This window comes from Lynx canadensis, chromosome D3 (genome assembly GCF_007474595.2).
Source record: "Lynx canadensis isolate LIC74 chromosome D3, mLynCan4.pri.v2, whole genome shotgun sequence".
In the NCBI taxonomy this organism is placed as follows: Eukaryota; Metazoa; Chordata; class Mammalia; order Carnivora; family Felidae; genus Lynx; species Lynx canadensis.
Genome location: NC_044314.2, coordinates 72,733,299 through 72,758,756, shown reverse-complemented (window position 1 = coordinate 72,758,756; position 25,458 = coordinate 72,733,299). Strand labels below are relative to the sequence as shown.

Here is a 25,458-nt window from a genome sequence, read left to right as displayed (position 1 = left end):
ATGACCTGGGCCAAAACCAGGAGTCAGACACCCAAGCAACTGAGCCACCCAGGTGCCCCAATTTAATTCTCTTTTTAAAATTTAATTCCTTGGGGGAGCCTGGGCGACTCAGTTGGTTAAGTGTCTAACTCTTGATCTCAGTTCAGGTCATGATCTCAGGATTGCGAGTTCAAACCCCCTGTTGGGCTCTATGCTGGGTGTGAAGCCTACTTAAATAAGTACATACATACATACAATTTATTTCTTTGCTTTTAAATTTCTTGTTCAGAGTGTTCATTGCTGATGAAATACAACTGACTGCTTGTGTTGATTTTGTAATCTTGCAGCTTTGCTGAATCCATTTCTTAGCTCTAATAGTTTTTTGGTGAATTTTTTAGGATCTTCTACATATAGGAGATCATCTGTCAATAGAATAGTTTTATTTCTTCTTTTCCAATATGTATGCTTTCTATTTTTTTTCTAGTTGCTGAGGCTAGAACTTCAAGTACAATGCTGAACACCAGTGGTGACAGCAGGCATCCTCACCTTGTTCCTAATCTTTTTTTTTTTTAATTTTTTTTTAATGTTTATTTTTGAGAGAGACTGTGTGAGCAAGGGGAGGGACAGAGAGAGGGAGACACAGAATCCGAAGCAGGCTCCAGACTCCAAGCTGTCAGCACAGAGCCTGACGCGGGGTCTGAACTCACGAGCTGTGAGATCATGACATAAGCCAAAGTTGGTCACCCAATCGACTGAGCCACCCAGGCACTCCACCTTGTTCCTTATCTTAAGGAGGAAAGTTTTTAATCTTTCACCATTGAGTCTGATGTCAGCTGTGGGTTTCTCATAAATGACCTTTATCATGTTGAGGCAGTTAAAGTAATTAAATCTATAGTTTTATCAATTTAGGCTTTAGCTTAGATACTTTAACTAAAGGCAGCTTAGTAGAAACAGTATATTTCTAAAATCTGCAATGAATAAGTTTATGTAATGAGGTTTACTATATAAAAAACATACCTTCCACTTGGTAAAGAGATCAGCAAGGAAACCATTCACAGCTTTCTCAAAATATAGATCCCCTGAAAAGCAATGAAAAGAGGGTGAAGATTATCTTTATTTCTTGTTCACAATATCTTCTCAGTAAAACAGCAGGAACGAGACCAAAGAGAAGGTGGGTTCTGCTGTATCTTAAAACAAGATCCTAAAAGCCAGATGTATAGAAGTGTTCAACTTAGACTTTCTACCAAGCCAAATTTAGTATCTGCCTAAGAGGCCATGGCTCCAAGGTAACATCCAAGATTGAAACACTTTGATGATTTAAAAATACAGAGTTGGGGTGCCTGGGTGGCTCAGTCAGTTAAGTGTCCAACTCTTGATTTCAGCTCGGGTCATGGTCTCACAGTTCATGGGTTAAAGCCCCAAACTGTTCAAGCTGACAGCATGGAGCCTGCTAGGGTGTCTGTCTGTCTCTCTCACGCGCACGCGTGTGTGTGCGCGCGCTCTCTCTCTCTGTCTCTCAAAACAAGCTTTTTTTAAAAAAGAAAAATACAGTGTTATCTTCAGAATGAGACGAAGAATATATACTAAATGTGAGTATTTCACAATGACGTTCAAAGTTGATTAGAAGAGAGGGGCGCCTGGGTGGCGCAGTCGGTTAAGCGTCCGACTTCAGCCAGGTCACGATCTCGCAGTCCGTGAGTTCGAGCCCCGCGTCGGGCTCTGGGCTGACGGCTCAGAGCCTGGAGCCTGTTTCCGATTCTGTGTCTCCCTCTCTCTCTGCCCCTCCCCCGTTCATGCTCTGTCTCTCTCTGTCCCAAAAATAAATAAACGTTGAAAAAAAAAATTTAAAAAAAAAAAAAAAATTCAAAGTTGATTAGAAGAGGACCCTGGGCATTCACTGAATTATCATTTGCAGTTCTTGCTGTTCTTGAGTGACCTTGATGACCCATGGCACAAATTTGCTTATAATGTGCTAAACACAAATATGAAATACATACACTATAGGGTTGGTGTGTTGGACACAGTATCCACACCTCATAGCAGCTTTTCTTCCCTCTACTCATTACATAGTAATTCTAATAAAATGAGACCAACATGGAGATTTCTCTGAGTGACAGGAAGAGAAATGAAAGATATCAAAGAAAGTGTTGGTTCCTACCCACAGAGTGACTTTATGACTTTTCAACCTATACTTACAGAACAATTAAAGATCTGAGAAGTCAGATTTTCCATTAATACTGTACAGCATTTCATGGAATTCACCAAATAAATAAATAAATGTCTGTGTGTGTGTGTGTGTGTGTGTAAAATATTTACTTTCAATATATTTATTTTCGCATTTGAGGACTTATAAAGATCTCAAGATACATTTTTAGAGAATGTCAACATCTTGCTATAAAATGATACCAACGTGGGGGAAACCAGAAATATCTACCCAATGGCAGCTACAACCATCACTTAGGGACAGTACCATAAATATCGAAATCCCACATTTCACAGCTCATCTGAATAAATATGTAAACCATAGCCGACGTAGAACGGAACACCACCTGTAATAAACAAAAACATAGTTGCATTAAAAAGCAATGATGTAGTTTCAGTTGTGCAAGAAGAAAAAGTTCTGTAGATTCATTTCACAACAATGTAAATGTACTTAACACTATTGAACTGTACACTTTAAAATGGTTAAGACATGGGGCGTCTGGCTGGCTCAGTCCATAGACCATGTGACTCTTGATCTCAGGGTTCCAAGTTCGAGCCCCAGATTGGGTGCAGAGCTACTTAAAAATAAAATCTTAAAAAATAAATAAAAGAAATGAAATATAAGACAGTAAATCTTAAATGTCTTTAACCCCACCCCACCCCCAAAAAAAACCAATGATGGAAGATTTTCTCAATTGTGGCATGGGATTTCTAAAAGCAAGCTTCATCCCTCACATCATAAACTCTGAAGAGAAGATCCTGTCCCTGCCTTTTAGGAAATTATAGTAGAGGATTAAGATGTGCAAAAGACAGCAACATATACAAACATTCCATGAAGGTTCTCATAAGAAACATAGGAGAAAGGACAATAAATCTACCTGGGAAAGAAAAGAAAAGCTCATTACGAATGTAGAAGCTGGGCTAAGATATGCCAGTTGATGAGCTGCCAGTCTAATAAATTATAATTCACATCGTACATGCCCTTCATACCCAGACTGCCTCAGGAACTAGGAAGGCTTTCCAGAAGCAAGGAAGCCTGAGAGGAGTGCGAAAGGATGGATGAGTAGCTTGTAAGGGGGGAAGGCAGGATCTAAGTGCTCTAGGCAGGAGAGAGTAGTATGTGCAAAGATACAGAGGCAAGAGAGAATGTGGCATGTTTAAGGAATAGCAAATGGTTCCCAAGGGCAGGACAGGATAGGGTGGTAGGGTTTGGAGGGGAGGGGCACATATGGGAGAAGTGACAAAATGAGCTCCAGACTCACCTGCCTCCCCAGATTTCTCCTCTCAGAAGCCCAACAGGTATCTCACCAATATCTTTTCTCAAATGCTTCCAAATGTCTCCTCCTGTCTTCCCCATCTCATAAATGACACCACCAACTGTCTATCGAGCTGATCAATTCTTCTCTTTCCTTTGCTCCTTATATCCAATGCATCAGCAAGTTTTGTAGACTCTATCCCAAAACGCATCCCAAGTCTGCCCACATCTCTCCGTTGCTACAGCTCTAACCTCAGTCCATGCCACAGTCTTCTAACTTCTTAAGCCATTTCTCTGCTTCTACTCTTGCCCCTACAAACAATGCTCTACACAGAGCCAGAGTGGCTACAGCACATACTGTGGATGCCTATGGCACATCCTTTCTTCCTACGTAATGGGAAGCCAACACTATTCCGGAAGGCAAGGGACTATCAAAAGACTAAACCTCCTGGCTTCCTAAGTAGCTCCTCTCTCTTCTACCTGGAATATGAAGTGGTTACAGCAGCTCCAACTGAACCATGGAAGCCCAATCCTGAGGAAGGCAGAACAGGAAGACAAAAAAACCTATCTAGATCACCAATAATTGTGACAATGCCATCCTAGCAGTGAATGGCCTACCCAATGACTTATTTTACCAGAGAGAAAAAAGTTGACTTTGCTTGCCATTGCTACTTTAGGTTTTTTTGTTCAACAAAATCCAACTGGATGGCTCTCTGAGCTTGGCCCCAGTTTGTGGCAACATGGTTAAATGCACCACGAAAATTAGAATTGTCGGTAAATACAGGACCTGTTATGGGGCCTCCATCAGGAAAATCGTAAAGAAAATTGAAAAAAGCCAGCACAAGTACATATGCTCCTTCTGTGACAAAACTAAGATGAAGACGAGTTGTGGGGATCTGGCACTGTGGTTCCTGTATGCAAAGAATAGCCCATGCTGCCTGGACACACAACACTTCCGCCATCACAGCAAAGTCAGCCCTGAAAGAATTCAAAGACCAGTAGAAGTTCCACCATTTGAAACATCACTAGTCTATAACAAAGGTATTAACTTATGTAACAACAACAAAAAAATCCAACAGAATAAGTAATCTTTTGGAAGCCTAATTTGGAAATCACTCCCCCCTTAAAATCCTTCAGCAGATTGTCCTTAGAATACACTCTACACTGGTTACAAGGACCTGCATGAACTGGCTGGAACCAGACCACCTTCATATGGACATCATTCTCCCTACTCATACCCTAGGCTTCTGTCACACTGGCCTCTCACAATTGTTTCTTCTGCCTGGAACGCTCTTTGTCTCAACCTTCATACACTAAGTCTCACCTTTCTGGCACCTTCTCGGAGACACCTCCCTGCCCACCTTTGTAAAGAAGGTCTCTTGTTATTCTCTACCACAATGCCCATCTCTTTCCCTAGAAGTTTTCATTTATCTCACTTGTTTACTAAGGTGGCCACACTCAGTCTTTCTCATTACCCGATTAATCTCCTTTGGAGTATTCATCATAATCTGTAATTACCACATTTATGGACTGGGTATCTACTTACATCTATCTCCCCACTACAGTGTAAGCTCCTTACTGGGAGGGATCTTGTTTGTGCTGTTTACCCGTGCATCCCCATTGAATGGGAATTCCCCACTCTGAATTCCCCTCTAGAATGAAGGATATTCATGGATAATGTTCTGTACCAGTTTTTTTTTTTTTTTCAACGTTTATTTATTTTTGGGACAGAGAGAGACAGAGCATGAATGGGGGAGGGGCAGAGAGAGAGGGAGACACAGAATCGGAAACAGGCTCCAGGCTCTGAGCCATCAGCCCAGAGCCTGATGCGGGGCTCGAACTCACGGACCGCGAGATCGTGACCTGGCTGAAGTCGGACGCTTAACCGACTGCGCCACCTAGGCGCCCCTGTACCAGTTTGTTTTTTAAGTAATCTTTACGCCCAGTGCGGGGCTCAAACTCATGCCCCAGAGGTCGAGAGGCATGCTCTACCAACTGAGCCAGCCAGGAGCCATTAAAAATTAAGTGTAGGGACACCTGGGTGGCTCAGTAGGTTGAATGTCCGACTCTTTGATTTCGGCCCAGGTCATGATCTCATGCTTCGTGAGATCAAGCCCCACAATGGGACTTTCCCTCCCTAAAATAAAATTTAAAAAATATATTAAAAACAAAGTATAAAAAAAAAGTACAGTAGCTGACACACAAGAGGCGCTTCCATATTAGTTATTATAAGTGTATGAATAAGGTTGAAGAGGTAAACATACACCAAATTATCCTAGTCTTTGTAAATCATGCTTAAGAGTAATATCTTTTTTTTTTAATGTTTATTTATTTTTTTTTTTTAATTTTTTTTTTCAACGTTTTTATTATTTATTTTTGGGACAGAGAGAGACAGAGCATGAACGGGGGAGGGGCAGAGAGAGAGGGAGACACAGAATCGGAAACAGGCTCCAGGCTCTGAGCCATCAGCCCAGAGCCTGACGCGGGGCTCGAACTCACAGACCGCGAGATCGTGACCTGGCTAAAGTCGGACGCTTAACCGACTGCGCCACCCAGGCGCCCCAATGTTTATTTATTTTTGAGAGAGAGAGAGAGAGGCAGAGAGTGAGCAGGAGAGGGGTAGAGAGAGAGGGAGACACAGAATCTGAAGCAGGCTCCAGGCTCTGAGCTGTCAGCACAGAACCTAATGCAGAGCTTGAACTCGCAAGCTATGAGATCATGACCTGACCCAAAGTCAGACGCTTAATTAAGCGACCAAGCCACCAGGCGCCCCAAGAGTGAATTTCTAGAGGGGCACCTGGGTGGCTCAGTCAATTAAGTGGCCTACTTTGGCTCAGGTCATGATCTCACAGTTCATGAGTTCAAGCCCCACATCAGAATCTCAGCTGTCAGCACATAGCCCATTTCAGATCCTCTGTCCCCCTCTCTCTCTGCCCCTCCCCGGCACGTACATGCACTCGCTCTTGCTCTCTCTCTCTCTCTCTCTCTCTCTCAAAAGTAAATAAACTTAAAAAAAAAAGAGTAAATTTCTAGAAAACTGGAGAGAGGCAAAACAAGATCACTATACCAATCTATGCCCACTAGAGCTGCAAGAAACTTTAAAAAATCTCACACCAAGTGTTGGAAAAAAAATGAAAAACAACAGATTTTTATATATTGCTACTAGGAATACTAAGTGGTCCAAAGAATTTGAAAAAGAGTTTGGCATTATTTTACCTATAACCCATATACTCCTAATTATAGACTTAAAATATAGTATCAAGTACAAAAAAAGCTAGCTAAAAAGGACTGTTTTTTTAATTTCACTTTAATAAAGCTCAAAAATAAGCAAAACAAATATACAGTAAACTGTTTAGAGTAACATATGTATGTATTAACACTACGCAAACAAGGAAAAATACAAAAATAAAATTCAGATAGTAGTTACCTATGAAGGCATTGGTTCTCAACTAGGGCCATTTGGTGATGTCTGGAGACATGTCTGGTTGTCGTGACCTGCAGGGCACTACCGGTATCTAGCGTACAGAGGCTAGGGATGCTGCTAAGCATCCCACAGTACACCAGACAGCACCCCCACCACAACACTGCCATTTTGGACCAGATAATTCTTTGGTCTGGAGATCTGTCTTATACATTGTATCATGCTTAGCAACATTCTTCACATAATCCTAGCTGTGACATATAAAAATATCTCCAGACATTGCCAAAAGTCCCCTGGGGAGGCAATATCACCTTCAGTTCAAACCACTGCTCTCAAGGGAGGCAGAGGATGAGAACAAGGAAGAGCAGACAGGTGGTTTCACCAGCATGGGTAATGTTTACAGTTGTTCAGTTTGGCTTTTTCCAACTGGGATAAAGAACCAAAGAACGAGATTTCCTTTGCAAAGGTCTCTGTTCATGTTTACCGACTGCAATCTTCTACTGAGTTTAACCTTTGCGATGTATTCGTAGGCAAAGAAGCCTGCAGGTTAGACACTACATTTCCACATTTAGACCTCTTTCAGAAGAGAAAATGAAGATCAACCCCAAACTGGATAGATCCAACTATAAAACACTAAAATTTCAGACATCCTTGACAATATTAAAATATTATCTACCTGAGAACAGTAGCCATCAGGAGACAAGTTTTTGCTTGTCTCTGTTTTGTCTTTTGAGTTCAGGACTCAGACATAACAGTATGAAGAAACAAAACCACAAATGCATTTTATCAATCTCACCCTGGTATCTTCGCTGATATAACCACACATGACCTTTTCATTCTTGACCCACAGCTCACCAGCCTGTGCCCTGAAAAGATATACATGCAAGAGTTATTACAAGTCTTACATAAACCAAGAAGAAACAGGGATGACTTCAGGGTGGCTCACTGTACTCTCATATTTATCCTCAAATGACCTGGCCAGTTACAGATTTCCAGAAAGCCATGAAAAGATTACACAACATAAAGAATTCTCAGAGTGTACTGAATTTGTATGACAGTTCTTAATCTGGGACTCTATAAACAACATGTCATTCTCAGGAGGGATTCAGGAAATACATGATTTCTCTGAAATCATGCAAAGTTTTCTGGGCAGAGAATTATAGCTTTTGTCAAATCTCAAAAGGGTCCACATCACAAAAACAGTTAGGAAGAACAAATGAACAATTTTGCTAATCCCAGCCTTCAACAGTTGTGAAAGTTCTGTGAACTTTCTCATGAACGTGGAGTTTCAACAGAAACAAAATCAATCCTAATATCAGAATTAGAAGATAAGCAGTCATGGGGACATCTGGGTGGCTCAGTCAGTTAAGCATCTGCCTTCGGCTCAAGTCATGATCTATCTCGAGGTTCATGAGTTCGAGCCCCACATCAGGCTCTGTGCTGTGCATGCAGAGCCTGCTTCAGATCCTCTGTCCCCCTCTCTGTGCCCCTCCCAGGAGCTGCTTGTGCGTGTGCGCACACTTGCTCTCTTTCACTCGCTCTCTCTCAAAAGTAAATAAATAAAAACTTAAAAAAAAATACTTTAATAAAGAAGACAAGCAGTCAGGAGGCATATAGGGACAGGGTTCACATTCAATGGAGGCCATTCTGCTGAAAAGTTTTCATGGCAATTTGGTATTGCATTTGGGGGGCTGAATGTCTTTTCCTCTGCAACTTTTTAAGGGCACAAAATGGACAGACAGTTCAAAGAACATGGCCTTCTGAGGAGATCAGACTTGAGTGGAACGAGTCCCATCAGGAATCTAAGTTCTAAGAGTCACTGAACTAGCTGAATAGCCATGGGGAAACTCTGTGAGACCCAGTGTCCTTATCTTAAAAAAGGAGATAATGACATCTACTTTGTAGAGCTGTTCTGAGAATTAAACCAGATAATGTGGGGAAACTATTCTGGACAGTGCTGGGATAGGAGGTGCTCAAGTAAGTACTAGCAGGTATTTGCATTAGCAAGAACTATACCACTGGTAAATATTAACACAAAATGCTCTTCTGGAAAGGAAGTGGTAGCTGTTATCTGAGTACCTCATAATCATCCCTCAACCAACCACTCAAGCCCTTCTCTTCTACCAACCCCAAAGCAATCTCCTGTCTGGCCCTAAGCAATCAGTCCTCATAAAAAAAGAAGAAAAGATAAAATCAAAGCAAGGAAAATGCTGTGTACCATGAGTCACAGCTCAGCCTACCTGAGAAACATTGGACAAATCAGTCAGCCTTACTGGCTTTCCCTCCCACCTGTAAAATGAAGAAAGCTAGACCAATTAAAATATGCTTCCCAGGGGTGCCTGGGTGGCTCAGTTGGTTAAGTGTCCAACTTAGGCTCAGATCATGACCTAACAGTTTGTGGGTTTGAGCCCCACATAGGGCTCCTCAAAGCCTGCTTGGGATTCTCTTTCCCTCTCTCTCTGCCACTCCCTGACTCGTGTTTTCTCTCAAAATAAATAAATAAATAAACTTTTAAAAAAAAAAAACATTAAAATATGCTTCCCAGCTCTGCTTTCAGCAACAGGGGTGCTTTTTGGCATTCCTCTGCTCAGTATGTCTGTGAGTGGACAAGTAGCAAGCCTCATCTGAGAAGGCACTTCTGTTTCTTTAACAGAAGGAAGGATGCAATGTTCCCAAGATCTCTGAGTTCTATTAGCAGGAAGTACTCTGCATACAGGCTACTGAATGCTAGATTAACCAGATCTCTAAATGGAGCTCATTGTTACTGCTCTAACTCACCAACTTCTGCTAGTATGTATAGACAAAGTAGTGTTACAAAATTTGGGCTTAGATTCCTGCACCTCCACTCCCTGTGGAGGTCAAGCCACAATCTTTCTGAGCCAGTTTTTGAAAAATCAGTATATGTGGTTAATAACCCTGCCCCATCCATCTTCTACAGCTCTTGGGAAGATCCAATGAGATACTATAAATGAGAGGACTTGGTGAACTATGAAACAGTTATCATTCCAATGGAAATGGTTCTTTATAACACACAGAGAAAATGCAATCGTGACCTTTGCTCCTAAACCTAAAATCTGCTCTTACCCAAACAGGAATTGAGGTTGGCCCTGAGGTAGCTTCTCTTGTCTTTTCCGCAGATTCAAGGGAAGAAACAGAGCCACTGACAGATGCAAATGTAAAATCCATATCCCCAGGGCAAAACCCAAGAGTGCACATGGCTTCCTACAAGAGAGGCAGAATGGCACATGGCCAACTCCCAGGAGGGTAAAGGTGACCTGGGGGGCACTAGTCCTTAATTATGTAGCAGCTTGGGCAGGCACTTCCCCTCCCTTTTCTATCAAGTGAGCTGCTGGGAGTCAGTGATCTCCACTATCTTTTACAGCTAAATTTCATCATTCTGTGAATATGAAGTTAAAATAAATGCAGAGTGTGGTCGCTGTAGTGTCATCCACGCAGCACAACTTTGAACAACCTAAATGTCCAGCAATGGCAGACCAGTTAAGTAAACAGAGTATCATGGAACCATTAAAACAATATTTACAAGGAGTTTTAACTTCCAGAAATGTTTATATGCTTTTAAGTGGGAAAAAAAGGATACAAAATAGTACACATAGTATCACCATCTAAGTAAAAATACAAGCATGTGTATGTATATATGAAAATAAAACACTAAGGGGAGCCTGGCTGGCTCAGTCCGTAGAGCATGTGACTCTTGATCTTGGAGTTTTGAATTCAAGCCCCACGATAGGCACAGAGATCACTTAAAAATTTTTTTGGAGGGGTACCTGGGCAGTTTAGTCGGTTAGGTGTCCAACTTCAGCTCAGGTCATTATCTCACAGCTGGTAAGTACAAGTCCCGTGTTGGGCTCTGTGCTGACAGCTCAGAGCCTGCAGCCTGCTTCGGATTCTGTGTCTCCCTCCCTCTTTGCCCTCCCCAGCTCATGCTCTGCCTCTCAAAAATAAACATTAAAAAAAATTTTTTTTAATTTAAAAAAAAATTTGTTTTGAGAGAGTGAATGAGCAAGCAGGGGAGGGACAGAGAGAGGGAGAGAGAGAATCCCAAGCAGGCTTTATGCCAAGAGTCAGATGCCCAACCGACCGAGTGACCAGATGCCCCTAAAAAACATTTTTTAAAAGAAAATACTAAAAGATCACACCAAAATTTAAACACGGTTATCTGTACATAGTAGGCTTATATACCACTGTAAATTTTCTTCTTTATACTCTCTGTATTACCCAAATTTTCTAGAATAAATGTTTTCTTTTTAATTATGAAAACTGTTTTGGGCTCTTTTTTTTTAATTGTATATAAAATCATATATACTAGGGGCGCCTGGGTGGCGCAGTCGGTTGAGCGTCCGACTTCGGCCAGGTCACGATCTTGCGGTCCGTGAGTTCGAGCCCCACGTCAGGCTCTGGGCTGATGGCTCGGAGCCTGGAGCCTGTTTCCGATTCTGTGTGTGTCTCTCTCTCTCTGCCCCTGCCCCGTTCATGCTCTGTCTCTCTCTGTCCCAAAAAATAAATAAACGTTGAAAAAAAAAAAAATTAAAATCATATATACTATATGTTCTCAAGCCAAAAAGGGTACTACATTTTGACAGAACTGTGTCAAAATGTTAACAGTGGTTGATTCTGAGTGGTAAATTGTTTCTTTTTCCTGCTTCTTTAATCTGTTTTTCAAATGGTCTACAATGAGCAAGTATTATATATAAAAATATTTAGCATATGCTTGGTATCTAGCATTTGATGAACAAGTGGTACTTAATAATATTAATTCTATAACTAGGAAAGACATTCCAACCAAATGGCCACCAGAGAATCAAATTCAAATCAGAGAAGATCCCAGATGATCCTCTGCAGTACGGCAGATCCAACAGGAAACCATACACACACACACACACACACACACACAATTTTTTTTTTTTTTTAAGTAAAAAAAAAAAAACCTTAGCTAGTCAACAGTCCCAAAAACTCTATCTGGAAAAATGAGATTTGTTCACAATGAGATCAAATAGACTTCTAGGTCTATCAAATAGGTTTCTAAGTTCCACATTTAAAAAAAGCAAAATGCTGATTTTTAGGAGATCATACAATACTTTTCTTTTAAAACTTTACTTTTTTAAAAAAATACTGATTGCAGTACTGATTAAAGAATACAGGGAGAATTTAGTCAGAGAAAATCAAAATGTTTACCTTCGAAGGAAAAATGACATTTCAAAGGCAGGGTCTCAAGGTAATGGAACTGTCTCATATGTCCTTATGTATTAACTCAATTACCGGGTGAAAAGACTAAGTTACAGAAAAATTATTTAATAATTATGACTTTATATAAATAATGACTATCTTTTCTTATATAAGGTCCCAGAGCATCTTCCTTTTTTTTTTTTTTAATTTGCATGCCTCCATGTAGAAAAAAAAGTAACTTTTGATTCAGCATAGGAAGACTATAAATAAGTCTTCTGGAGAAATGGTAGATTTTGTGGCTTACATTTAACCATGAATGAGCAAAATATTAGGACAGATCTTTAAAAGTCTAAACCTGATGTTATGTCATGAGTTTTCATTTCTATATCTGGTACCATATGGATAAGGGCACTTGTGCAGAAAAACAAGAAATGTAAGAATGAATGGCATCTGAGTGGGTTTCTAAACCAGGGCTCAGCTAACTATAGCCTGCAGGCCAAATTCAGCCCATCTCCTATTTCTGTATGGCCCACAGCTAAGAATGGATTTTATATTTTTAAATGTTGAACAAAACAAAAAACTAAGAATTTGGGACAGAGACCTGAGACCCATGTGGCCTGAAGTGCAAAATCTTTACTCTCTGGTCCTTCACAGAAAAAGATTCTAAACCAAACACTTCATTTTGCAGAGTAGACTCAAGAGTCTCCCTGACCTGCCCACATCACCCTGCTAATCACCAGCAGTGCAGGAGTAGATTACAGCTTTCCTGACTCCTGGCCCACCACTTTGGAGACACTAGCTTGTACTGGAAAGCGTGAATCTAGGTTCCATTTCTTGTTTTGCTCGAGGCTTAGTCACTTCGTGGGCTGTGCTTTAAAATCTTCTAAGATTTTTCAAGGAATCTTGACCCTTCAACATTTAAAAAAAATTTTTTTTTTATTTTTCACTTATTTTTGAGAGAGCAGAGCACAAGTGGGGAAGGGGCAAAGAGAGAGGGAGACACAGAACGCGAAGCAGGCTCCAGGCTCTGAGCTGTTACTATAGAGCCCAACATGGAGCTCGAACTCACAAATCACGAGAACATGACCTGAGCTGAAGTAGGACACTTAACCGACTGAGCCACCCAAGAGCCCCTTGATCCTCCAACTTTTAAAACATCCCCATTTGGGGGGAAAAAATAATCCTTTATCTTTTCTTTCCTTTAGGATCAGTAGTTCAGATTAATCAAACAGGTCTAGTTGAGGAAGAAAAGTTCTTTACAAAAAGGATTCTAGCTAACAAAGGTAGGAGAAATGACTGAAGTAGAAAAATCACCCAGGCACCTGGGTGGCTCAGTCAGTTAAGCATCTGACTTCGGCTCCAGTCATGATCTCTTTTGGTTCATGAGTTCAAGCCCCGCATCGGGCTCTCTGCTGTTAGTGCAGAGCCTGCTCGCGATCCTCTGTACTCCCCTCTGTCTGCCCCTCTCCTGATTATGCACATGTGCTCTCTGCCTCTCTCTGTCTCAAAAATAAATAAACATTAATGAAAAGAAAAAAGAAAAGAAAAGAAAATCACCATCTTGCAACAATCATAAATGAGTGAAACCATTAGGAGAAAAGTTGATGGGGAACTTCATAATGGAGGACCAGACTACATCACCAGAACCCACTGGTCAATTCTAGTGCCATTAAAAGTGAGTCAACCAGATGTAAATATGCTTGTGTTATACATAATGAATTTCAGGAAAGAGACCATTTTTTCTGAGAAGAAGGATTTGTTTTTCATTATACACTTTTTGCACTGTTTGAAGGCCTTACTCTGTGGACAATGTGCTCTTTGAATTAAAAGGCCCTTTTTTGCTCTTCTCCACAAACTGAAATTTAGGGATAATTAGAATAAATCAAGAGTCATGCAATATGGTTAAAAAGGCAGCAAACCAGGAACTACTGTGCTAGTCATTTTGTATCTCCAAATATGTTTTTTAATCTGTAAAATGAGAAAGCTTGATTAAATACATTCATCTAAGGCTTTTTCTAGTTCTAAAATTATGAGTCTATACCTCCTTTATTACAGAATACCACGTGGCTTCAGCAACTTCCACTCATCTTAAAACCACTATAGCGCATTTTGGGATTTTTTCAGCAACTTCCACTCATCTTAAAACCACTATAGCGCATTTTGGGATTTTTTCAGTTTGCTTCAGCAACAACAATCTAACATTTTAAGCTATTGTGTATTTTATCATACAGACATCCACATGCCTCCAATGCTGTATGCAGCCCAGTTACTACACTAGCTCCTACTTCCATTTACTAGCTGATAAGTCAAGAGTGATGTAATATCTACCTGATGCCAGCAAATTCCACCTTCTGAGTGATATAGGCACATGTGCTGACCTAAGGGAAGACAGAAAGAGAAAGACTATGAGATTCAACAACACATCAAGGCCATAAAAGGTCACAAAGAAAGTCTCCTGCCTTTCTAATTTCTTCTAATAACCCAAGGTTCAATTAATGTGGGAGTAATAGATTTACCCCATAGGGAAACCTGCTGGGGCAGGTATAACAGTAGGTTCTTACGAGTGTGGCAAGTATAGACAACAGTAAGAATAAACGCCTAGCCTCACTAATACATTTATCTTCACACATGTTTACGTATATATCTACATTTACATACTCATTTAATTACAGAACATTGATTTCTTATTTCAGCTCTCAATTTATAGAATGGAACTCTCTCCCATCCAAAAAAAAAATGAGCAAACATTTTTTTCTGAAAATATACACTGTATGAAAGAAAATTCTACCTACAATGCGTTGCTTCATAATACTCAAAATGCCTAATAAGAAGAATGTTCAGTACCAGCTCGCAACGAACTGATCATTTTAGGTGGAAAATGTTAATTCAAAATAAAGAAACCAAGAAAACAGGAGCAGGATGTGGCAAAAAGCAGTCTAACCTGGAAGCAACAAAATCTGGGTTCTAGCTTGGTGTCAACCACTGACTGTTTTTTTTGGCTTGGGTAATCACTTACCTTTTCAATCTGTTTTCACATCTATAAGCTAATAAATTTATATGGGTAATAAATACCTGTCCACAGGGAGGTGATGTGAACATCTGAAAGCTAAAGTTCCATTCAAATGTAAAACGATATTATAATTTACCATCCAAACAAAAAAATGTGAAGTAAAAATCTATAAACAAGCAAATCAAAGCTCAAAAAAACTACAAAAAGAGAATGGAAGAAGATACACAAAGAATTTACAATAATTATCTGTGATGTTGGAATTGGAAAGGATTTTATACTCTTCTCTCCACTAAATCTATCTCTATGAGGAACGTGGATTATTAATACAATGGAAAAGTAAGAGACTTTTTTTTTAAAATCATATCTTACCAAACTTTTCTTTAATCGCCACATATCCCCTCGGCCAATATATTGATCCTTAAAGGTTAATTCCACTAGGTCAAGGGTCACATCCTAAAAGGGATAATCAAATATATCTCTCTGCATTACTCTGCCACACTTCATAGTCTTAAGATAATGCACACTAAGCATGAAGAACCCTTTTAGCAAGAAAAAACTACTAGAAGACCATCCAATAACAGAAACCTGACAAACAGAATTTCATCCTGCCAGGAAAGGCTTTTGAGCACAGATGATAAGTCTACAACAGATGCTACAGCAGCTGTATCATGATTAAGTGCAAAGAGTACCAAAGTAATAATTCTGTGTTTAGTCTTGACTCTGGCACATAAACAGGCCACTGAGCTCTGTGCTTTATTTCTTTAGAGAATGTCAATAATATCTTATACACAATGATTTTTACCTATTATAACATCGTTTCTCATTTCAGAAAAAAAAAGAGAACACACAGAAAAATTATATTTCAATAGAAAATTTTACTATTAGCTTCACAAGCAGACATATATATAGAATCTTTTTAGTACACACTTTAAGAAAAAAAAGGTGAGGGCTTTTTTTTTTTTAATTTTTTTAACCTTTGTTGATTTTTGAGACAGAGAGAGAGAGCGCATGAACAGGGGAGGTTCAGAGAGAGAGGGAGACACAGAATCTGAAACAGGCTCCAGGCTCTGAGCTGTCAGCACAGAGCCCAACGTGGGGCTCGAACTCACGGACTGTGAGATCATGACCTGAGCCGGAGTCGGACGCTCAACCAACTGAGCCACCCAGGCGCCCCGGGTAAGGGCTTTAAATGAAACCTACATAATACCTATAATCTAAATGACCTATATACAACCACATATTTAATAGTCCAACACTACACTTAAGCAACTCGTTATTACCTTAGAGACCTAACCTTTAGGAATGGTATTAATCATTCCCAAAAGATATTCAAGTCCAGAACCAAAACGTACCTTAGGGTCTACAACATTCACATAAACATCTTGATAAGGTCTTAGACGGAACACTTGAGTCACGGTCTGGTCCACGCTAATAGTTTCTGAAACAGAAGAAATCTGGATCAGATAACATATTCAAAAGAAGCAAGTTTCTAATCTATAAATACTCATTTGACATGCAACACAAATGATCCTTGGACATGGGCAAGAAATATTCTCTGCCTTCCAGCATCTTAAAGTTTTGAATTCTCTGCTTTTTAGGTGAAGCAAGCAGGTGAAATAAGACCTGAGCCTCTAGCAATTAAAATACGAGAAAGACAGAAGGGTGCCTGGGCCAGTTAAGTGTCTGACTTCAGCTCAGGTCACGATCTCATGGTTCGTGGGATCAAGCCCCACACCGGGTTCTGTGCAAAAAAAAATAAAATAAAATAAAAAATAAAATAAAATAAGAGAGACAGAAATGGAGACAGAGGAAAATAACGAATTTAAGAAGCAACTTCAAAAAGTTCAAAGAACTGCTGAGGCGCCTGGGTGGCTCAGTTGGTTAAGTGTCCAACTTGGCTCAAGTCATGATCTCACAGTTTGTGAGTTCAAGCCCCACATCAGGCTCTGTGCTGACAACTCGGAGCCTGGAGCCTGCTTCAGATTCTGTGTCTCCTTCTCTCTCTGCCCCTCCCCTGCTCACACTCTGTCTCTCTCTCTCTCTCAAAAATAAATAAAACATTAAAAAAAAAAGTTCAAAGAACTATGAAAGTTCAGAAGAGGAAGGAGATCTTTTCTCACTTGGAATGAAAGTAGAGAAGGTAGATAAGAGAGAAACAAACTTTTCAATGAGCCCATACATCTGGTAAATAAAAAACATAACAGGTGGCAGGAAATGGGATGGTGAGGGTAAGGAAGAGACTATTAGGATTTGGATTTTATAAAATATTTCCCCATCATATTGTATTGTAAAAGTAGTGGACATCACAATCCTTTAGAATACATTATAATTTTTTTGCTTTTAAGTACTATTTAAGGAATTACTTTATTTGCTATCAATTAACATTTTGGTTCTTTGATCCCCCATGGTAAGGGGATCAGATCCAGAATGAGAAAGTAGAATGGCGGCTCTGCCTCCTCCACTTACTGACTTCAGACAAGCTAATTCACCTCGCTGAGATTAAGTTTCCTCACTCAGTCAAGAGTTGTGTGGGAAGACAAAAAGAAAGAGACATTACAAAAAGCTCTCAGCACAGTGCCTTGCATTTGTGATAGGTAATGATCAATGTTTCTTTATCCTGTCTCACCCAGAGTAGGCACTTCACACACATCTTGTGAAAAAATATTTAGGAAAGCATGCTTTGCCAACAATTGTTTTGTTTTGTTTTTTGTTTTGTTTTGTTTTGTTTGGAGTTAAGCATAAAGCTTCACCTATGCAGGTTAACTTTCCCCCTGACAAGAAAGATGGCTTCTTGGGGTGCCTGGCTGGCTCAGTCAGTAGAACATGCAACTCTTGATCTTGGGATTGTGAGTTTGAACCCCACATTGAGTACTGAGATCACTTAAATAAATAAACCCTTAAAAAAAAAAAAAGATGATGATTCCTTCAGTGCCCTCAAGATGCTGACAAATGAGATTCCTTGGCAGTTTCAATATCTGACAATTTTTTTAAGGGAACACAATTTGATAAGGAAAGAAGTATGCTGCCCACATTCCCTGAGATTATGAAGAGACATTTCTTACAGTTTCTGAAACAGTTTCTCTAAGTACAAAAATCTTAGAGAAGAGAGATGGAATTCTTACCTTTCTGTAAATCTTCCTTAAGTGATTTGACCTGCAAAAGCAGAGGGCTGGAGAAAAAAGCAACAAAGAGATAGGATGCTGTAAGCGGTAATTAACCAGCTTTTTTCACCCCCCAACAAAAGGCAAACAGATCCCTCTGGACATAATGTAACCTGCAGCACAACAAGGGGAGAAAGTTCTCTTAGAAACAAAGAAACTATGCACTTGCACTCAAGGAAACAGATAAATGCTACACAATTTTCAGAGTTCTCATTTCAGCTTTAAAAACAAAAGAATAGACTACTTTTTAAAAGATCATCGGTTTATCAAATCCTAGAGAACAGGAACATTTTTATGTAAAAGCTAAGAGCTGTCTTGCCCATCAAGCCCCTTAAACAAAATATTCAGAAACATCAGCCTGTCCAATTAGTTCCCTTGATCCTAATGAGAGGTTTACCTGTATTCATCATTGGGGTGAGCAATCTCCACAATGTCTCCAAGCTTGATGTGAGGAAACACTTTGGGGTTCATGACTAGCTCATCATCTGAAAGATAATTGGGCAATTTCAAATAGAAAAGAGACTCATGTGGGCAACCAGTTATGGTATACGTTCTCAGGTTGGGTCATCATAACCTCATACACGGACACAAAGCTAGTGAGTAGATGAGTGGGTCAACTTTCAGGGGCCTTTGTCCTCAGAGATCATGTTCTTTCTACTACCGCCCCAACAATCCCAGGGAAAAAGCAGTCCTTGCTCTCTGGAAATTAAACCTCTGGGACACCTTACTCCCTTGAATTATCACATACCTGGCATACACCGGGAACAAACTGTCTGGGTCCCACAGATACAGCACAATCCTTTACATTTATATAGTGTTCAAAGAATTTCCAAAAATACTGTCTTAATGTGATCCTCATAATAAATCTTCGGATGTAACAGAAGTGAAGAAATGATGTAGGTGATACAGGCCTAAGGGTAAACAGCTGATAACAGCACAACCAAGACTGACTACTAGTCCAGGGTTCCTTCTGCCTAAAGCCTACCACCTCTCATGTCATTAAAAAGAAAAAGAAAAAGAAAAAAACAAGCCAAATAAAATGCCTTAGATTTTAGGAGGCAGCACTTGATCAGGGAGAAACTTTGGATACCAGTTCACATGAGGGTCCAATGAGACTCTTAAAATAGAAGGAAGACATAATTTCATATGTTTATCTCCCCCACCCTCACTGGGAGTGGGGAGAACTCTTTCTTATATAACAAACTCAGAACCATAAAGACAGAGTGATTTTTTTTTTTCTGGTTTAATTTTGAGAGAAAGATGTGGTCTTTAATTATGCTAAAATCCATGACAAATAAGTATATCTAAATTTCAAATATAATCAAAACCAACAAAAATTCAACCTAGGATGGCAAAGCACTGGGTTAATACCAAATTTTATTTGGTACATTGCTTCCATTGAAAGTTTTATGCCAAATCCTCTGTGATGCCTTCCCCTAACTTCCATAGTCTGAAACTCCCTGAGCACTGAGCACAAATTCCACTGTTTCATTTTATCTTTTTTTTTTTTTTTTTTTTTTTTTTTTCATATCTGTCACATCAAGCTGAAAGCTCCTAAAGGACAAGGGACCTTATCATATTCACAACCTTTATGTTTAGCATAGATATGCAGCTAAGTTTGTTGGATGTGTTTCTAATCATAGTCCTGAAGGAGACTGGGTATAGCACCTAGCTATAGTAAACTATACATTGTATAGTAGACTTGCATACATTGTATATACACTGTATATACTATAGCCTTGCATCCTTCCCTCTGACAAGTTATTTCTGTTGTCTATTCAATTCTATTCCACAAATGTTTACGCAGCATCTATCATTAATAGACATTAATACAAAGTCTAATATTAACAAAGGTCTGCATTTTAGCAGAAATTGTAGTTTTTTTAAATATCTATTTTTGAGACAAAGAGAGTACAAGCTGGGGAAGCACAGAGACAGAGGGACAGACAAAATCCCAAGCAGGCTCCGTGCTGTCAGCACAGACCCGACAGAGGCTCGCTCTCACAGATCATGAGATCATGACCTGAGCTGAAATCAAGAGTCAGACACTAAACCGACTGAGCCACTCAGGTGCCCCAAAAATTGTATTTTAAATATAGCAACTGCCTGGTATATATTGTCCTGGTAATTATAATGGTTCCATTTACTGAGTGGCCCTGAGCATGGTACTCTGCTAAATACTTTACATACATCATCTTACTCAATCTCCACAAACTTTATGATATAGAAACTAGTGTTTTCCCTTTTGAGTAGTCCTTGCCCTTGGGAGACTTACACATATGTAAGTGCAAATACACAGTAAAACATAATTTTTAAATGACTCATTGTATTGTTAATTCCAATTTCGGAAGCAAATAAGGTTGTTAGGACAGAAAGGAAAATTATTTCTTTACAAAAAGAAAAAGATCGTATTACTAATTGCCATCCTATTCTGCATATTTATAGACTCAAGGTGTTAAGAGAAACAGAGAAACTGTTCTAATGTGCTTGAGGCTGTAAGTAAGATAAACTAGGGGCTTGCCTGAGGTCACAGGGAAAGTTAGAGGCAGAGCTGAAAAATCTCGTTTAGCACAGAACAATATGCTGTGTCCTGCTCCTTCTTACTATGCCTGGAAACCAGGCAAAGGTTCACGCTTTGATCATACCTGTCTAATGTATATTTACTACTGCTCTCAATGAATGTTAAGTTTTTCTTATCTGCCAAACCACTGCAGACTAGGATTCTATAGAACATATATAGTAAATACATAATATAAAATACAAATAAATGGAAGGTAGTAAACTGGCAACATTCACATTGTTCCTTAAAAATCAGAACACAAGTGCTTTTAGAAGGGGCCTGTGCTCTCGCATGCTACTGCCCTCCCTGCTACTGTATTACACTTGCTGCTTCGCTCAGTTAAGTCACCTCCAGCCTCTATTGTCATGAGTCAGTGTGTCATTTTTGAAGCACTGGACACACTAGAACCTCAGCCAACTTACGCAACCCCCCAAAACGGATCAATACTGACCACTGCCCCCAAAGCCCTTCTTGTGGATGACGAGTTTGTAGACCTTTGTTGTTCTCATCTTGTACTGTTGTTTCCTTCAGCTGTTCCAAGCTTGGGGGAGAGAAGTCATCTTGCCTCCCTGCCACTGAAACACAAAAAGGCTGGGATGTCAGATTTTTCCTTGCAACTGCTCTTTGGTTTTAGGCCAGTGAATACACCAGTACTGTTCAGATGAGTGGCAGCACCAACTCTTGGATGAAATCACTCCTCCAATTACGAGGAGGGTTGGAGGACCAAAAACAAAAACAAAAAAAAAAACAGAAAAACACCACAAAATCTGGGAACTAAGGGGAATTCAGGCCAGGGTGGATTCTAACTTCCAAGAATATATTCTATCACACCCTGAAGGGAAACCTTGTAGTGAATTGGGCACTCACTACCTTGTCTCTATCTAAAACAATAACACCCAAATATTAAAGAGAGCTTGAAAGAGGTTTAGCGCATTCATTTTGTAGATGAGGAAAGTAAGGGCCAGAGCAAGGGACTTGCCCAAGGTCACTCAGACACTCCCACCGTCCACGTTCCGCGGTCAATCTCCTGGGTAAGGAGAGTATAAACAGGAAGAAGGCAGGAGGAGTTCGTTCTCCGAACGTCCATCTGTACACACTCTCGGCGGTTCCTCCTCCCCAACCCTCATTTCACAGCAGCGGTCACTGAAGCTCAGAGAGGGATGGAGACTTGTCTAAGATCACACAGCGGGCTGGGGAGTGGGACCTGGACTCGAACCTGGGTCACGGCCCCCTCCCTCAGGCTCCACAAACCCGGGCCCGGCGAGTAGCCCCACTCACCCGCAGCTCCGGAGCCCCTTCCCCCTTCAGGCCGGGACTCCGAGGCCCCAACCCTCCCGAGGTCCCCTGCGTCTCCTCGGGACGCCCCGCCTACGGCCCCACAGCCCTTGCGGCTTCCGTGCCGGACCTCGAGGAGCCTGCCTGCCTGCCCCAGCCACAGAGCGCTCACCTGAGAACCCGCGCAGCTCCGGTGGCTCCGCCCCGGGGCCCCGCCCCCTTCCCGCCCACCTGCCCCGGGCCGCTCTGGCCGGGCCTCCTCCTCATCTCGGTGTCCGCGCCACTTCCCCATCCGGGGCTCTCGCCAGGGGCGGGGCGTCGTGTGCGGCCTCTAACTCCGGCGGCCTCCTGCGTTTCCCGCCCGGTGACCCGACCGCAGCCAGCCTTAGAAAGAAAATCCTTTTATTCCCAGACATTATCACATAGATCCGTACCGGGAGCTTCGTTTCCGATTCAGTCCCTCAACAGGGCAAACTCAGGCGAGTCTCCCCGGATCCATTAACGGTGTTAATGGACCTTCGCCTGGCCTCACCGGGCTAGTGAGAAGCACAAAATAGTTTCCTGGAGAACTTTTGTAAAATGCAAAAGCTGAGCACTCGCAATTTAATGCGATGGACAGTGCTGGGAAGTATTCATTTGGGTGCCCTTTTCAAGTCCCTCCAAACTCCAAACGATATTCTGTACCTCTCTGGTTGTTAATAGCTACAATAGCTTTCACAGACGCCCTTATGAAATGGTCACGTCCCTATTAGGTGGCTGATAATCTCACAGACGGGTGAACAGGGGACACTAAACTCCTCGGAAAGAAGCTCTTGACCCCATCAAGTCCAGCTTGACTCTGAAGGCTGAGCGTTTAACCAGCATCCTTGTTACACGCCAGAGCTCAGTCTAAGCCCCTGTCAGGACATCTTTCTGCTGAGAAAATCAGAACTGCCTCGGCTGTGCCTGAAACTCTCCCAAGAGCTCCTGACAAGTTGCCATCTCCATCTAATTGACTTACGGCTTTTGGAAATTTTCTGAATGTTTAAAGAAAAAAGCGTCACATACCACAAAGGAGTGGGGAGAAGAGGCTCTGGCAAGACAAGAGTTTCCTTAAACATCCATATCTTACTTTAGGGTTCAGAAGTTGAAGGACTATAAAATAATTGTAATTTTTTATATTAAAACATGAAATCAAGTGTACTGCAACAGTTGCAAAAAGACTTTCAGGGATAAAATGTTAAATATAAATAACATTTTAATGTTGCTAATTCAGGGGACCTGCTCAGATCTCCCCAGACTTTTATCTGCAGCAGCGGCTGGTAGGAAATTCTTCCATCCCAGAGGGACTAATAGGATTCTCTCTCCCTGGCCTTCAAGGAAATTTGATTTCTGTCTTCTGAGAGATGTCCATGACTGGTGTTTTATCTTAGAAATGCAAATATTTCACTTTTTAACTTGGCAAAAATTAGTAAAAATCTTTGACAGGTTTTGAGCTTTTTAAAAATTGTCAAAGTCTGGTCAAGGTTAGGGGAGGCTGGAGCAGTTAGCTCCTGTACTGGGGATCTAGTCCAGGGGATCCTTGGTTCTAAGATCACTATGTTACAACCAGCTGCACAATAGCCTGTTTTTGGCAGTGTGACTGCACCAGATCCTTCTCTTTTCTCAATTTTCTCCTTTGTCAGATGGGAATAAAAAGTACATGTATATCCTTGTTCACAAGGTGTTTGAGGGTCAAATGAAATAAGGAACGTGTTACATTAGGTCATTGAAATTAAAAGAATTTAAAATGCTATGTATAAATGTAGAACATTATATATATATGTGTGTATTTTAATGTTTTTATTTATTTTTGAAGGAGAGAGAGACAGAGTGTGAGTTGGGGAGGGACAGAGAGAGAGGGAGACACAATCTGAAGCAGGCTCCAGGCTCTGAGCTGTCAGCACAGAGCCGGATGCAGGGTTCGAACTCACAAACTGTGAGATCATAACCTGAGTCGAAGTCAGACATGCAACTGACTGAGACACCCAGGTGCCCCTAGAGTATTATATTTTTTAATGTATTTTTTGTTTGTTTTTCTTGGGGAGGAGAGAGACCAAGCACTAATGGGGGGGGAGGGGAGGGGACACATGGAATCCCAAGCAAGCTCCAGACTCTGAACTGTCAGCACAGAGCCCAACGCAGGGCTCAGAGAGATCACCACCTGAGTTAAAGTCAGATGCCTAACCAACTAAGCCATCCAGGCACCCCAAATGTAGAGTATTATTGACTAACCAAAAGCATGGAATTCATTACGAAATTGGCTCTCCTCGACTATTAGGGGGTTGCATAATATGTATGATGCTTCTTTTGAACCTCTCCGTGCCTAATACAGAGCTAGGAGCAGGGTTAGGAGTAGGATAAGGTGGGTAAGGCTAGTGAGACACTTCCCTTAGGGCACAAAACGTTAAGGAAGTGTCAAAAAAAAAAAAACCAAAAAACTCAAGGGAGCAAAATAAATAATATTTCTTATAATTTTTAAAATAAATAATACAAAAATCCACTATTAACAAAATATCACATTTTAAAATAAAGACAAGATCAAAAACGGTGCTGTGCAGTCATGTTAGAGGCTGAGGCAAAAAGACAAACTAGTAATACTGGGTTTCTCAGATCCGCTTCTATAGGCCGGTAGTTGCCTGAGAAAGTACTGGAGGATGTAGATACTGTAAATTTAGAAATGTTTTAGAGACAATGTCTGATTAACTCATCTGTAGTAGCCTGTGTTAATTGTACATGTGTATGGGATGATATCTGGATTCACATGCTATAAAACAATAGGGTTGGCATTTGGGTTTACATATCTCCAGCCCTAACCAAAGGTGGGAAAACCACTATTTTGGGAAAAATGTTAACTAGCTCAAAAGATACCCTGATCAAAGAAGAGAGAATTAAAATCTCTCTCAAACATCCAAACCTCTAGCTCTCTAGTCTGCCCAGTTAATAAAGCCCAAAAAGCAACATATTTCTGTTTAACACAAGGCTGTGCGAAATGGAACAAGTTGACTCCATTCTCTGAAACTTCCTTTTTTTTTTTTTTTTAAGTTTATTTATTTATTTTTGAGAGAGGGCATGTGCGTGTGCGTGTGCGTGTACGTTAGCAGTGGAGGTGAGAGAAAGGAAAAGAATCCCAGACAGGCTTCTTGCTCTCAGGGCAGAGAGAGGCCCGAAGGGGGTGCAAAACTTGACCTCACAAACCAGGAGATCCTGACCTGAGCTGAAATCAAGAGACGTTTAACTGACTGAGCCACCCAGGCACCCCAATTCTCTAAACCTCCTTAATTCCCTTTTTAATAAATCTTTTCCTTCCTTCAAATGTCTGTTGGATGTCTGCTTGTGCCAGACACGGTGCTAGGTGCTGACCACAGAATGATGAACAAGCCTGGGAAGGGA

At 40.8% G+C, this 25,458-nt stretch overlaps 1 protein-coding gene and 1 pseudogene across 4 annotated transcripts in view; one reads left to right on the top strand and one right to left on the bottom strand.

Annotated features, from left to right (window-relative positions):
• Window positions 1-22,276, bottom strand: part of DEPDC5 (DEP domain containing 5, GATOR1 subcomplex subunit) — a 128,784-nt gene extending 106,508 nt beyond the window's left edge. For 3 of the 4 annotated variants that reach the window (XR_003973109.1, XR_003973110.1, XM_030335706.1), the window contains exons 1-10: window positions 22,051-22,138; window positions 21,224-21,347; window positions 18,610-18,697; window positions 18,174-18,220; window positions 16,404-16,489; window positions 15,421-15,504; window positions 14,370-14,419; window positions 7,654-7,723; window positions 2,450-2,528; window positions 997-1,058 (exon numbers count right to left, since the gene is read on the bottom strand). Coding sequence is in view for 2 of the 4 variants with exons in the window: in XM_030335706.1 (XP_030191566.1) it covers window positions 997-1,058; window positions 2,450-2,528; window positions 7,654-7,723; window positions 14,370-14,419; window positions 15,421-15,504; window positions 16,404-16,489; window positions 18,174-18,220; window positions 18,610-18,697; window positions 21,224-21,281 (624 nt within the window). In the remaining 2 variants the exon portion in view is untranslated. Of the gene's footprint in view, window positions 1-996; window positions 1,059-2,449; window positions 2,529-7,653; window positions 7,724-14,369; window positions 14,420-15,420; window positions 15,505-16,403; window positions 16,490-18,173; window positions 18,221-18,609; window positions 18,698-21,223; window positions 21,348-22,050; window positions 22,139-22,219 lie in introns of those variants that run through there. The other variant, XM_030335705.1, reaches the window with a different exon arrangement.
• Window positions 4,177-4,438, top strand: LOC115527934 (annotated as a pseudogene).
• Window positions 22,277-25,458: the final 3,182 nt, after the last annotated feature.